This window comes from Peromyscus leucopus, chromosome 8b, assembly GCF_004664715.2.
Source record: "Peromyscus leucopus breed LL Stock chromosome 8b, UCI_PerLeu_2.1, whole genome shotgun sequence".
NCBI classification, from domain to species: domain Eukaryota; kingdom Metazoa; phylum Chordata; class Mammalia; order Rodentia; family Cricetidae; genus Peromyscus; species Peromyscus leucopus.
The window spans coordinates 17,321,352-17,337,314 of record NC_051086.1 but is presented as its reverse complement, the minus strand read 5'-3'; the positions used below and the strand labels follow the sequence as shown (position 1 = coordinate 17,337,314).

The following is a 15,963-nucleotide window of genomic DNA, read 5'->3' as shown; positions in this document are numbered from 1 at the left end:
GAAAAGTAGCATAATAAAAAATTAACATGTATTAAGTGGTTTTTCTGGATAGTAATAATGAACTTGCCAAAAAAGAAATAAGGGGAAAGTCTCATGACAGCTTTAAAAAATAAAAATCAAGGAAAATAATAACTAATCAAGGAAATCAAAGAGCTCTACAATGAAAACTTTAAGGTGCTAGAAGATGGAAAGAACTCCTGTGTGCACTGATGGTCAGAATTAACAGTAAAAATAGCAAGATCACCAGAAGCAATCTACAGATTGACAGGAATCCCCATTAAAATCCCAATGACATTTTTCAAAGAACTAGAGCAAAATATAGGACACATGAAAGGTCTTGGATATTTAAAACAATTCTTATCAGAAAGAGTGATACCAGAAACAATGTAACACCCCAAATCAAATTACATTATAGAGCTACACTAAAAAACAAAAAACAAAATAAAACAAAACAAAAAACAGCTTGGCACTGTCTGGAAAGGCAGACATGTAGACCAATGAAGTAGAACAGGGGACTTGGAAATAAACTAACATGGTAATAGCAGTCTAATTTTTAAACGAAAAAGTGTCTTTTTAATAAAGGAGTTATTTCCATTTGTGTGTGGTATCTGTGTATATAAGTGCAGTGCCTCCTGAGGCCAGAAGATGGCAATCGGATCCCCTTGTTTAGGAACTATAGATCGTTGTGAACCGTTTTATGTAGTTGCTGAGAACTGAACTCAAGACCTCTGGAAGAGTAGTGGTGTTCTTAACCACTGAGCAATCTCTCTAATGCCATAATTGTCTAATTTTTAACAAAGCTGTCACACTGGAGAGAAGGCAACCTCTTAAATTAATGGCACTAGGAAAACTGGGTGTCCACATGTAGAAGAATGAAACTAGATTCTTCTCACATCTTGTACAGAAGTAACTTAAAAATAGATCAAAGACTTTAATGTAAAACCTGAAACTTTGAAAGTGCTGTGAGAGAAAACAAGATATAGGCACTGAAAGAATTTTCTGAATAGGGCTTCAATGGTTCAAGCAATAATCCCCCAAACTGAGGAAGAATTAGATGAAATTAATAAGTGTCCTCACAGAAACATCATCAGGGTGAAAGTCTAGTCATGGACTTTAATGTCAAAAGAAAGATTGTCCACTGTGCATCAGAAACAGGATTAATACTCAGGATCCACAGATAACTGTAACTACTAAATATTACAGTTATCTAACCAATAAATGGGCCAATGACTTTGAAAAAGTGTTTACTGTCCTTAGCTATCAGGGAGTACAAGTTTAAGCTGCTAACAGCAAGAAAGTAAATGACAGAGGACGATGGAGGAGTAACACTTACAGATGGAGGAACATAGCTTGGGCGGTTACTGTGGAAATCTCTACACAGGGTCCCTCAAAAATTGAAGATAGAACTGTCATGTGACTCAGCTTTGATGAATACCCCAGTGACTCATAGTAAACACATAGAGAGACTGCATGGCTATATTTATGGTTGCACCATTCATGACAACCAGGGAATGGAACCAGATGAATGGATGAAGAAAATGTGGTATGTATCTAAAGGTATTTACAAATGTGTGTTCCTTGGTCATGAAACTTGGAAGGGATCATGGATGAGATAATTTAAAGGGGGTGGGACATAGGGTAATGTCATACATGTAATAAGAAAGAAGGGGGAATAATTGAGACAACAAAGGGGACCAACTGGGAGGTGGAAGAGGACATTGGTATGGATTTGGGCGGGGTGGGTGGGTGGGTGGGTGAGTGAATGAATGAGAACAATGTATAATGGCAGTGTATGAAGAGGTCATGATAAAACATTACTGTGGATACAAACAGAAAAAAATTCATACAAGTTAGTCCATGAGCTGGAAACCTAATGGGAAGTTGACCCCATGAGGGTTACCACATGCCTTCCTGATGGTGATGGTTCACCTTCAGAAGGGTGAACAGAAAATCTGCTTAAATACATCCTTTTCTTTAAAACGCAGTTTCAGTATGGAGGCCTGATTGAACTGAAACACACTATGTAGACTGGGCTGGACTCAAACTCAGTGGTCGGTCTGCCTCTGCCTCTCAAGTGCTGGGACTACGTGCATGTGCCACTACCTCAGGCTTTACTTTTGTTTTGACAACTCTTTTTTGTCCAAGATCCTCCTACCAGGAGTGCTGGGTTCCCACTGCCATTTGATGTATGGACCTAGCCTTAGGGAACGCAGAGTTTCAGACCCAAGCATGGGGGGTGGGGGGGAGTGGTCTTACAAGCATTTACTCAGCAGATTTTTGCAAGACTTGCTCTAATTTCTGAGTTAATTTTTTTTTTTGAGATATGGTTTTGATATAACTTTAAACTCTCAATTCTCCTATATTAGATTCCTGAGTACTGGGATTAAATGCCACCATATCTGACAGGGTCAATGTTATTTCGAAGAGGCTATTTATTATTATCATCATCATTATTATTGTTATTATTATTTTCCAGAGCTGAGGACTGAACCCAAGGCCTTGTGCTTGCTAGGCAAGCGCTCTACCATTGAGCTAAATCCCCAACTCTATTATCATTATTAATAATAACACATTAATACTGTCATAGTTCTAACACTAACTACAATCTGTTCTTTAACTCCTGTATGTATTAAATGTGAGATACACATTTATAACACATCAACAGATTGCCATCTAGTACATGAGATGTGCAGTATCCATTACTATTAGTCTTAACCACCTATGAGGGTATCACTCATATCTCTAAATGAATGTAATTAATAAATATCAATACTATAGCAATGATATTCATAGCTCCAAGACACTCAGCTTCACTTTACCCTAGTTGAGAACTAGCAACAAGTACCTGAAGTTTCAAAGTTCTCTTTAGTTACTCTGGGCCTTTTCTGTTCCTATCCTTGGGTTCCATAGTAAGATTCATCTAGACATCCGTGACCAACAAAGCAGAAAGTATTTGTTGTCTAGCCTTTCATGGAAGAAGCTTCTTGTGCCAAGATGGGCAAAACCTCCCCGAGGGTCAGGGAATATTCGCCCTGGTTCAGTCCCCACGCTATGTCCAGTGGCTAGCATCCTGCCTATCATACAGCAGACATCAGTAGTTATGTGAATAGATGAAGTGAATCTTTGTTTTGTCCTGACAACTCATCTTGAAAATTTAATATCACAGAGTATATCCTTCCCCCAGAGGCTGGTTCCCACTTTCCCTTCCTAGCTACAGTCTTTGCATCTCTCAGGGAGCACAGGGAAGCTCGTGACAGCATGTCTTGGATTGGGTGCCTGCTCTTCCTCCCTAGATGTTCCAGTACAGTAATTAATTCATTGTTCAAATTTCAGAGCAGGCAGGGTTTTAATCCCTCTGGAATTGGTTTCGGATGTGGAAGTCATAGTTCCCCACCCTCTAATTGCAGCTGGGAGATAATACAGCATGAGTATTGCAGTTTTGAGCTTGGCAACATGCTAGAAATAAATATCACTTGAGCTTTGAGAGCGTGGCTGGCTGGAGACGTTTCCTTTCTGTTTCACAAATTTAATGCAGAGAGGAGGCTGTGCTGATTCAAAGAATGATTCCTTGGATGCAAAAGAAAAATGAAGCAGGGTATTTGAATTCTAAGTAAACTGTCTTTCATGATCAGAGTGAATTTCAAGTCAAATGGAGTGACTTGCTTGCATAGACAGTGTTGAGACAATATCACCATCCAGTTGGTTGAATTTATACTATTTTTGTTGTGCTGTTCTTTACATATGCATATGCATTGAACTTTGAACAGAGAAGTTCATTCCTGAACAAGGATGACTATGTCGGATCCTAAAACAATGGACTAAGAGGAAACATATAATTTTATAGGCTACTATGTTTGTCTTCCATCACCCCAGTGTTAACTGCCTATTTTTCTTTATGCAAAAAGGAGTTGAGTTCTATTGGATCAAAGATCCTTGAAGTAGGTGATGGAAACTCAGTCCCTTGTTTCATCCCTTGGTCCAGCTATGCTTTGATTTCTCACTATTAATCTTGGACTTTTTAAAAACAGGAGCCTTTGGTAGCTTTAATAGCTCATCTGGCATGTACTTGCTTTGGGGCCTTATCAGGACAGAAACCAACCTTTATTTAGAATACACATCACTATTATTACAGGCTACTGACCCCAAAACAAATGAACCAACTAACCACAGACTGAAATCTCCAGAAGAACGAGCCAAATCTTTCCTAATTCAAAGTTGATTATCCTAGGTATTCTGCCACATGAATAAAGAGCTGACCAGCACAGAGCACTTGCGAGAAAGGAACTATTATCACCTGCATTTTGTAGATGGAGAAACCTAAATTTGGAGACAATTACTAAATATGGGAATCTGACTGAATATGGGACTTAATCTGATCCCAGGATCCACCAACATAAGCATTCATGCTGTCCCTATGTGCCAGGTGCTTTCCACACAGCATAGGCAATTCTCATGACAATATCACAGCAAGCGATAGCAGCCCCCTTCCTGTTTTAAAATTAGAGAGGAAACTATGGCCAATGGAGAAATGAACAGTGTTACCCCAAGTTACACAATTATATCCCAAGTCCAGGTCAGTAGGCTAACTCCCTTGATCTGCTATTCAGAGGAGACAGAGCAAGGACGACAAGGTCTGAGTGGTAGGTTACACTGGGGATACTCACTACATTCTTGTAGAAGTAGTATACTACCATCCTGGCCAGGCGCGAGTAACACCAGTGGCCGTGCACAAGAAGCAGCTTCTTGAGGTGGCTGAATCGGGCAATGGCAAAGTCACTGGACATGACGGCCTGGGAGGGAAGAGTGGAGACATCAGCTTTCATGCATTCATCCACCACTGTCCCGAAAGAAGCTCGCTAAAGGACCATGCTTTATTCTAGTCAGCAGCATTCGGGGCCTGAATGGTCCTTTGTGATGTAGTCACTCTTGGGTGGATCTTTGGATTCTGACACCCCTCTCTCCCTTCTTGGAAGCTGAAAAATTACCAGAATTCAAGAAGGGCAAGTGAGAGGGGCCAGTACTCTACTTAGTCCCTTATTTCTATCCATTTATCCAGCAATCATTCATTAAGGCCCAGTGTTAGTATCTGTTCTAGGGGTGAACCAGAACAGATTTCCATTGGGTCATTCTCAAGCCCCTGAGTACCCCTGGGTACCACTCAAGCAGACTATTGGCATAATTTACAGATGACACTGTTGGTTGGGAAGTTGATTTACACGATGTTAAGATGGGCATTTTATGCTTGGGGCTATTTATAATAAGATACAGTCTACATATTCTTAAGAGAATGAGGTTTAGATGTGTTGGTTGTAAATCTTGGTATAAGTACTTTTCAGATTACGTCAACTCCTTGAGCTTCAGTTTTACTATCTGAAAAAATGATTGATAATCTATAATCTATAATTATTAAAATTCCATGTGGTAACATATAAATATGAAGTACCTAACATTGCTGGCGTAAGGTAAACATCTGAAGGGGAACAGAGACCTATGGATGCCTTCCTAATTCTCAGCAATGAATTTAAGCAATATCTTCCTTGATGGTGAGACCATGATCCCTGATGGTTCAAAATCACAAAATAGGGCCTGTTTTAGTGGGAAAGAACTATATCATCTCGCTTAAGTATGCGTGTTCCAAATGGAATTTTTAGAGAATTAGGTATACTATGAAACTGTACCAATTAATTTATGAGGCAATAAAATATTTTCAAATGTCCCTATGTCTATCATTCAGGTTACATGAAGGGTATGTGGAGTCCGAGAAGGGCTTACATGTTGTGCAGCCTTCGACTATAGCTACCATTGCCTTTTTTAAAAAGCTACTTTTCCTCAGTGTGCCTCTGTTTTTGGAGGACGGATGGTAAGATTCTGATGACAGAGGACACAGAGGCATGGAAGACACCCCTGACCATCAGTTAAGAATTCTATGAAACTCAAAGGAAGGTCTCTTTGGCACCGTGGGATATTCCTCAAATCTCCAGTAAGAATGAAGGAGAGCAGGGAAGAAAAAAGCGTTAACAGGTCCATTACCTGCATGCCTTCCTGCCCAGATATTCCAATGCCAATGTCAGCAGCTTGAATCATGCTTACGTCATTTGCTCCGTCACCTGAAAAGAGAGAGGTCACAGGGTGTCTTTATTCCTTGTCCAACAGCTCAGTGATGAGAAATCTCAGAGTGTCCCCATTTGCACAGTTGAATTCTTTCAACATTTCTCTAAATAGGATGTCACTGCTACAGTATTTGGCCTGAAAGTTGTCTTTTTTTTTTTTTTTAAACTGTGGATGAGAAACCCCAATTTATTTTAGATCTTTCAATGAGTATTTTTTATTATCCTCCCCCACCAATGGTGATCCAAAGAGTCATGAGTGGTCCTTTACCCTTTACAGAAAGACCTTTGCAAATGTGAGAATACATTTTGCTGAAGAGCAAAGCAAGAATCTGACCCATTTTGAGACTTGGTCAGGGCAGTCCATCTGTTGAAGGCACTCATAAGTATTAGAACTTGGGTTTTTCTGTTCTGATTCTGAGGTTGTTAGGACTTTGATGTGGCATGTTCCATGAAAGGCTTCTGTGTTCAAGGCTTGTTCCCCAGATGGTGGGGCGACTCACTGAGAACTGACTGGGTCATGAGGGCTCTAACTTTATCAACTGAACAACCCATTCATGGATTAATAATTTGATGGCATTCTTGGGAGCTGGAAGGAGGTGGGGGCTGGCTAAAGGAAGTGGGTGACTTGGGGCATGCCCTTGAAGGGCTTTTGGCCTCCTTGTCTCTCTTTCAGCTTTTCATTGCCATGAGCTAGCACTTCTATTCCAGCACACGACCAGCATGAGTTTGTGTGTGTGTGTGTGTGTGTGTGTGTGTGTGTGTGTGTGTGTGCGCGCTAGAGCTAGAGCAAACGCTAAGTGAGACTCCACCATGGAGTCACATTCCTCAGTCATCTACCAAGGTATTCTGCCTCATACTTCAGGAGAATGGAGTGGAGCCAGGAGTGGACTGAAACTGACCAAATAAACAGCTCCTCATGTCAGGTATTTCATGACAACAACGGCAAACAGGTAACTAACACAAGGCCGAGGAGCCCTCTCCTCCTCAGTTTGACTTGCACCAGCTACCATACCATGATGGCTAGAATGCTGGGACAGCCAGATCCCCAGAGACTGTCTAACATCCAAAGGGATGGTCGACAGTCAGTTTTCTGTATGAATATGGAAAAGTGAGGTTGAATCACTTTTTTGGCTGAGATATACTAGTCACATTGAATGAATTGAGATTTCATGAAATTGGAAGTGAGGCCATGAAAATACACACACACACACACACACATACACACACATACATACACACACACACCATACTCTACCTCCAGTATCAGGACTATATATCAGATACCCAGTTCTCTGATGAAGTAAGAACTCTGTATCTACAGTGTCCAGTACAGAAACTGCTGCCATTTTCTATCTATTGAAACGTGGCTGGGGAAGTTGTATTTAATGAAGAAGCCACATATAGCTCTGTACAGCGAGGGCATCTTATAGAGCCCAACTCTCCTCAGTGCTTTATCTTTTAAGCCAGAGCTCAGCAAACTGAACTCTAAAGGATCCAGTAAATATTTTAGACTTTGGAAGCCACAAAGTCAAATAATTGTTGTTGCTCAAAGGCTGGTAGTTATAAACTTTACACTTAAGAATACAAAAACCATTATTACACACAAAAATATGTAGTAGGCTGGACACAGCCTGTGGGCTATGTTTTGATAACTCCCATTATAGATTGTGTTGACTGTATTCTTTTCCTGGTCCCACTTTTTTTTCCCCTAAAAGCTTCTCATATATAAGCTGTAATTAAGTTTACATTGTTCATCACAGAAAATATGGAATTGGAGAGGAGAGAAAATAATTTTCCCTAATTATTTGGCATCAAGTATAATTGAGCTTAAAATGTTATCATTAATATTGTACCCCATAAATTTGTACAATTATGTCAATTAAAAATCTAGTATTTGCCTTTCTAGGTAGACTTTGTTATTATATTAATTCTTTTTTCAATAGCACAGCAGTCCATAATTTTAATCCTTTTGAAGGTAGAATAAATCTAAGCTTTAACTTTTGTTGGCACATCAGGAGAAGCAGAGGTGTGGAATCATGCTATTTCTTGCCCCATTGGGTTTGTTTCTGTTGCTATGGGAGTGAGACCAATCTCTAACCTCAGAGAATATGTGCTGGGCTATTGCCTATTGTCTATCTGGGTTACAGAAGAGGACAATTCACAGCATTGAGGTAGCAATGTAGTTGCTTAGGGACCTGTTCCTTTCATTGTCTTATATATCTTATATAGTCCAGACTGACCTAGTGTGGTGGGAGTGACCTTGGATTTTGGGTCCTCCTACCTCTGCCTCCTAAGTGCTGGGTTATATGCCTGTGCCACTGTGTTTGATCCTCTAGTTTTTAAATTCAGTTTTTATATTGCACATGAAGCCTGAGGAAAGAACATAATATTTTTCAGATCTCTGGAACATCAGAGGAAGAAGAGAGGCTAGAACCATCTACAGAGTGATTTAGTTACCCTTGTCTGTGAGGGCTTCCTCCCAGGACTTCCTATGTGTGTCTGAAACCATGGAGGGTGCGATACTCTATAGACTATTTTTTTTGTTTTTGTTTTGCTTTTTAAATATATTTTTATATACATATGTAATGATAATAAATTTTAATCCATAAATTATGCCCAATAAAAGGTAACAATAACTAACATATAATATTATAGTAAATTAAAACAATATACTACAATAGTTATTTAGACTCAAGAATGTCTATTTCTATGGTTATCTACTCTTAGGCCCAAAGGCAACTAAAATGATAGAAAGTGAGGCTTGGCTGCTGTGTGTGTGTGTGGGGGGGGGTTGAGGGATGAGGAGGGAGTGGCTGTATTTACTACATGTATGAAATGTATGGAATGTGCTGATCATGAGATCAAATAGTGAATGATGATCATGAGATCAAATATTGAATGAAGCAGACCCCATCTCTGGAAGTCCAGGAATCTGTAAACTATTGCAGAGGTGGTCACAGAAGGGACAATAGATATTGGGCCTAAATGAGAAATGGGAATCCCAGAAAAGGGCAAGATAGGTAGGAGGCGAGGACCACGGCACATAACTTATTTGAAGGGAACATGAAGAACCCAGTGATGAGGAATGAAATGTGGTCATGATGAGACACTGTCAGACAGTTAGTAGAGACCAGATTGTGAAGATTCTTGTAAACCAGGCTTGTTATGCCTGGGAGGTACTCAGTGAGAAGTATTTATTTCTGTGCTTTGACCTGATTTGTTCAAGCCCCTCTGAGCAATTTATCATCAGCCAACCAGAATGGATTAAGAATATGGTTGGTGCTGGCCTTGGATTTAGAGACTAGCATACGAAATTAAAAGTGAGCTCACCTAATGTTTTGAAATCTCTCTACCAGTCCCCTATCCTCAGAAGAATAGCAAATTCATAGCTACCATAGATATTACCATGGGTAAACTAGAAGGGCACTGGATGGTATCTCCTAGTGGTGCTATCTTGGTTTCTGGTAAAAATATTAAAAACAAAACAAACAAACAAACAAAAAAAAAACCCCTACATTCATGTTTTGAGTCCCTAGCCCTTGTTAGCAGTGACCTCCCTGTAAGATTGGATTTTTATTTAGTTAACTGGCCAGTTCTAGGAGCTTGATCATTGCTCTAATTTAGTGACCCCCATTTTGTCACCTAATAGCCACGTCTCGACTGTGATTTTTATCAAAGGCAATGACCCTCAGCCTAAGCATGTCAGCTTTCCTAGATGACCCAGATCATCATCCCTGCCAAGATGCCACCCACATCCCAGCATGATGGATACCTATGGAAAGAGTCATGACGCTCAACTTGTCTCGCACCAGCTTGACAATCATACTCTTCTGGAGTGGGGTGGAGCGGCAACACAGGACAGACCGACAGTACTGGGTCAACTCCAGGAACTTATTTTCCAGATTTCCCTGGAAAATTGCATTCAGTGTCTTCCCATCAATGACCAGTCCAACTTCAGGAGCCAGAGCTCTTGAGTTAACAGTTGGCATGTTAGATGGCATGTGGCACCCACAGAGTTTTCGGGCTGGCTGTTGTGGTTCATGAAAACTCTTTACATCCTCCAATGCACAGTTGAGGATGGACTCACAGGTTTCCTGTAGAGAGTCATACAGTATTAGTGAGCAACCTTGTATGTTAAAGCTTTACCTTTATTTTTGTAAGATAATTGTAAAACTCTTACCATATAGGTTGTTTAGGAATTTTTCTCTAAGTTCACTGTACATTTCTCTGCAGCATTTGAAGCAGCATTAAACTATACTAATTTTGAAACAAATTAATGACCAGAATAGGAGAAGGTGATTAGGAATTAAAATAAAACTTGCACAGCAAGAAGGCAACTGAGTTGAGGTGGGTATACAATAAAAACCAACACTAATGTACTGGTAGACACTGATAATATTTCATGCTGTTATATAAACTGGTTTCAGTCTCTTCTAGACTCCCCCTGCTCCCTGTTGCCCCTTTTGATGTTTTTGTAGGGATTCCTGGTCAAGATTTAGAGATGAGGAGATTGAAATGATGAGTAACTTAGTAACTTACTCAATGTCAACTTAACCTAGTAGTGAGGCACGATCTTGACTTCTTCAAACGTGGCTTCCTAACTTCAAAAGCAAACCACTGCCCTGTGTTTATCTATTGGTCTGCTCCACAGAGGTTTTAAGAACTGTGCTATGAAGGTTTTTTCATGTTGGTCTGAACTGACCATGGATGTGAAGTTCTTACTGGTTCAAAGAATATTCTCTGTTATTTCTGTTTCTTTGAGATGGTCTTTTCATACAGCCCAGGTTGGCCTTGAACTTGTGATCCTACTGCTTCCCTTTACAAGTCCTGTGATCCTACTGCTTCCCTTTTCAAGTACTGTGATTAAAGCTGTACCACTATCATGCTAGTTTTATGATTTTCCAAATGATGCTTACTTTGAAATGCAGAGAGGAAGTTGTTTTTAATTAGCAATCCTTTTCTACCAGTTTGAATTTTATCAGTGATAAAATCATATCTTGCTATTAATTATTCTTCTGATATATCTTCAACTCTTATAAACATCACTTTTAAATAAAGCTTGAGAAAACAGAGATAATAGCATAAGTAATTTTAATAACATGCAGTACTCATATGGACTGTATTTTTCCATGTGCAAATGTGGCATGCATGCATTTGTGCATGGAAGTTTACATATGTGTTGGTGAATGTGTATGTGCCTCTGGAGGCCAGAGGTGGATGTTGGATGCTGCTTTGATCATGTTCCACTTTATAGAGTTAGGGTTTCCTGCTAAAGCTAGAATTTGTCAATTTGGCTAGTCTATCTAGCCAGCTTGCCCTGAGCATTCCCTGTCTCAGCCTTCTATGTGCTGGGATTACAGGCAGGCACCATGCCCACTTAGCATATGGGTGCTAGGGATCTGAACTCTGATCCTATGCTTATGCCACAAGTACTTTGTTCTTTCAGCCATCCCCTGAGCCCTATCAGGTTCTTTTATCCACGGCAAAGGATGGTACTTCTTTATTAGTCAAAATGCTAAAAATCTATTCTAAGTAAATATTATTCAAATGAGTTAATTTCAATGAAATCATTAAGAGAAATAGGTAAAGTAATAGATGGATTTGGGTAGATTTTGCAAACGTGCTCCTGAAGTGACAGATTTAGAGAAACTCCATCTAGTGACTTCTGTCTAGCCATCAATGGAGTGATTCCTGGAGCAGAGGCAGCTAGCTCATTTTCCTGAGTTCTCCTCTAGAAGATGCTAAATTACTTGTTGCACACAGTAGGATGTGCACAAAGCCTGGAGGGGCCACAGGAACTGGTTTTGGGTCTACAGTTTTACCAGAGCATTTGTCTAAGAAAGATAACGAGGTGATTATTGCTAGATGTTGGTCTTGGTTATATAAATTCCTCCAGTACTGGCCCACAGTCACTGGAGCTATAAATTTCACAGGTAAACCTGAATCTACTTATTTCCAAGTTTTAATCACAATAGTTCTAGTCCATGAATGCTTAACATTTTGTCAGGAAAATGCAGTAACCAGTGCTTGGAGTAATTTCCTCCAGTCACAGTGATCTAGACCTGATGACTCCCTTCAGTGAAGAGAATTTTACAACAACAATAACCACCACCACCAAACATTGGGGTGTAACTTAGTTAAGCAGGTTATGCAAGTTGGCTTTCTACTGCAGAACTCTTTCTCACTCTCTCCAGTTGGCTTGCCTTGGGAGGAACCAGCTGCATGGCTGTGGAATGGCCTGTGGCAAAGCCCAGAGGACTTTGAGCTGAGGTCTAGTAACAGCTGTGGGGGTCAGCTTGAAAGCTGAGTGCCTCCCTACCTGTGAACCCTTCACAGTGGAAGCTTCATCGGGCCTCAGAGCCCTGGAAAGGTGGTCTGCAACTTCACTGAGACCTTCATCCACAGGCCCCAGCTCAGAAACCTCCAGGTTTCTAACTCAGACCTTGGCATCATAAAGGTCTGCTATGGCTGCTAAACTCTGGGGACAACTTGTCATAGAACAACAGCTAACAAATGTAGGGACTAAGTAAGTACTTTACTCTGATCTTATTTACTCCTTCCAGCAATCTGTAAAATAAGTATTTTAAATCCATGCTTTACAGCTGAGAGGAAGAAAGATAGGAAGTATGTTGTTTGGAGCATATGACGCTCTAAAGGGGTTCTCAATAATAACAGTAACAATGATTGTTATTATTAGTTTTTTTGAAATGCATTTTTAGTCATTGAATACTTAGTCCCTTATTATATATATGAGAACCTAGATATCTAGGCAGACCCCATAAAACTTGTTTATTGCTTATATATATATATATATATATATATATATATATATATATATATATGCACAAAAGAGATACTAGAATTAAATGTGTTTATAGCTAGGCAAACTAAAACCCTTGGATAAAATATTCACTGAATAGGTAATTACATTAAACTAGGGTTTAAATAAATCGGAGATTTAGAGTGTATATTCCTACTTTCTAGTTTAACATATTTATGTATCTACTACTTACTCCCAGGGAAAAGGCTGAGGAAGGCTAATCTTGTAGGATTAGTGGGTCCTGGGATGTAGACAGGTGTGAATATATACATATTCAAATAATGCATCTTTCTTCATGGTTTAACAATCAATTATAAATCTTTCCCACCTTCTGTTCTGGGGTCTAGACCAGCCAGTGAGAGGCCTGAATTCTCTCTCCTTCTCTGGCAGCCTCCCACTCAGTCTTTCCCAGGGCTATACTAGGTTGCCAGGTTCTGCTCCTCACCATCCCTTGGGTACAGTGCTCTCCTTGTCTCCATGACTCACATCCCTGCCCCCTCTGATAGGATAGATCTCATTACTCATTTTCCACACTCCTCACTTCTCTTTTGACATTTGCACCAGGAAAAGAGGAGTCACCCTCCTAATACAAACTTGTACGACAGGGAGGAAGACACTTGGTTAGATTTCACACAGCACTCTCCCGGTCCTCACTCTTTGTGAACTACAACCTGCTCCGGGTGGAAATGACTGTTTTAGGACTTTGTTCCTTTCTTCCAGTCTCCCATCCCATCAAAACATACCAGCTGAAGGCATTATTTCCCGAGGGTCCTGCTACACGACATACAAATTGGTGATGAAAATTTAAACTCTGAGTAATTTCAGTTTATGTGGACTTTTCAACAGGTGGACTATTATCTGATAATTGAGTAAACAGTGCAGCATATGTGACTTGCTCTAGCCTGGCAAGAGCAGAATTCTAGACTTGGTTGTTTTCACAGAGTAGCAGGGGAAGCTGTTGGGCTAGAGACTGAGCCTTGCGGGCTTTCAATGTCCTTACCTGTAAAGTAGGGAGATAAGTAGCAGCATCCAAATGAACAGTTAAGTAAGTGTGTGGATAGGTTACTGAATACTGGGCTGAATGTCCTCCAGATCCTTCCTTGGATCCTCTGAGGTCCAAGATCCTAAGAGTTGGCTGAGGGGTTGCTGCATATATAACATTCAATCCCTCCCTAAACTGGCTTCAGTCTATTGCTCCCACCTATCTCTTTGGCCTCACCTGATTCTCTGTGTTAATGGAGTACACGGTGTCTGTCTGATCCAGCAGTTTGCAAGAATAAGCAATATTGACTGCAGTCTCCTGTTTATCTCCTGTCAAAACCCAAAGCTGGATTCCAGCCTCCCGAAGTGCAGCGAATGGTGTCTGGAACTCCTTCTTGGAGTCGATCCTCAATTCCAGTGGCTCCTGGAAAGTCCAAAGATGTGGGAGCTCAGTTACAGCAAACGCATGACTGCTTACTTTCTCAAAGTACTACACAGCCAAGCAGTGTTTATCAAATATCTTCTGTGTATTAGTCTGTGCCCCTAGGATACAGCCATGAACTAGATAAAGATTATTCCTTTGATGGCTAATTTTATGTCAACTTGACATAATCTAAAGTCATTTGAGAGACGAGAACTCCAGTTGAGAAAACGCTTCCATAAGATTGGCTGTAGGTAGGCCTGTACAGCATTTTATTAATTAGTAGTTGATGTAGGAGGGTCCAGCCCAGCTCGTTATGGATGGGGCTGCCTCTGGGCAAATGGTCCTGTATTCTATAAGAAAGCAGGCAGAGCAAGCCATGGAAAACAAGCTATTAAACAGCACCCCTCCATGGTTTTTGCATCAGCTCCTGCCTCCAGGGTCCTGCCCTGTTTGAGTTCCTGTCCTGACTTCCTTCAGTGTTGAACAGTAAAGTGGAAACATAAGCCAAATAAACCTATTCTTCCCCAATTTGCTTTTGGTCATGGTATTACCACAGCAATAGCAACACTAACTAGCACAATTGGTACCTGCCCAGAACTCAAGTCATTGGATGAAGGTTTGTAGCTGAGCTATGTGGCAAGGTCAGAGTGCTATGTGAGTTGATGCTGAGCTTCACCTTGAAAGTAAAGGACAATTTCCTGCTGAAAGACCATGTTGGTTCAGACCTGGAATATCAGTCACAGAGGTGAAGGTAATGGGATCTGCATGTTTGACAGTCTAGAGTTTAGACAACTAAACACGAGGCAGAAGAGAATGTGAGAGGGAGGGAGAAGGGCTTCCGGGCCATATCAGGGCCTTGATAGATAGGCGATTTATCTTGCAGCAAAGAAAGCCATTAGAGGATGTGAGCTGAGGAGGGACCGGATCAGGTTTACATTTTCAGATCATTCTAGAGAGTGGATGGGAGATGGGAGAGGCTGGATGAGAGATTCTTAGGGGCTGAGCAGGAGTGCAGAGGAGACCTGGTGGTGGCCTGTAGTGACACAGGGCAATGGGTGTGGAAGAGATGAGATAGGAACCTTCATTCTGCAGCTGATGACGGCAGATTTAACAGGGCCTCAATTTTTTGCTACTATTCTCGGAGAGAATTAGACACGCAGATGCCGTCATCTGTGGATGATCTCAAGCTTTGCCTCAACCCTGATGAATCCATCCCCAGATATTGAATAGTTGTTAAGTGCTTAAGCAAAAACTCAGCCTGCACTTAAAACGAGATTCATTTCAGGCTATAGACTAGTGGCTAATCATTTCACTCAGAGTCAAAGCAAAGGCTTTGTTTCTTTCAACAATCAGGAGTGGTTAAAACGTTGGCAAAGCAGTGACATTGGCTGCCTATTGAAAAATCAACTCATATTTTGAGATTTAGTGTGAAGGCCATGCAATATTTTTGGTGGTCACAGGAAATCTGCCAACAAGTCACATTTCCCAGCCACCTTGGGGTGACAAAAGGGACCCATCTCTCTTCAAATGTGCCTGTTTTGTATTTTGGGTACAAATACACAGGTAAACAACTCTATGGATAGTGACGGCTTAAATATCATCTTTCTCTGTGAGGTTCAGCCTGCAAG

General features: G+C 40.7%; 1 protein-coding gene across 1 annotated transcript in view; it reads right to left on the bottom strand.

The window, feature by feature from the left end:
- The window catches only part of Atp10b (ATPase phospholipid transporting 10B (putative)), a 182,613-nt gene that overhangs the window by 19,586 nt on the left and 147,064 nt on the right, over positions 1–15,963 (bottom strand). The window contains 5 exon segments of the mRNA XM_037200559.1: positions 4,665–4,790; positions 6,031–6,107; positions 9,883–10,204; positions 14,150–14,284; positions 14,286–14,335. Of these exon segments, the coding sequence (XP_037056454.1) occupies positions 4,665–4,790; positions 6,031–6,107; positions 9,883–10,204; positions 14,150–14,284; positions 14,286–14,335 (710 nt within the window).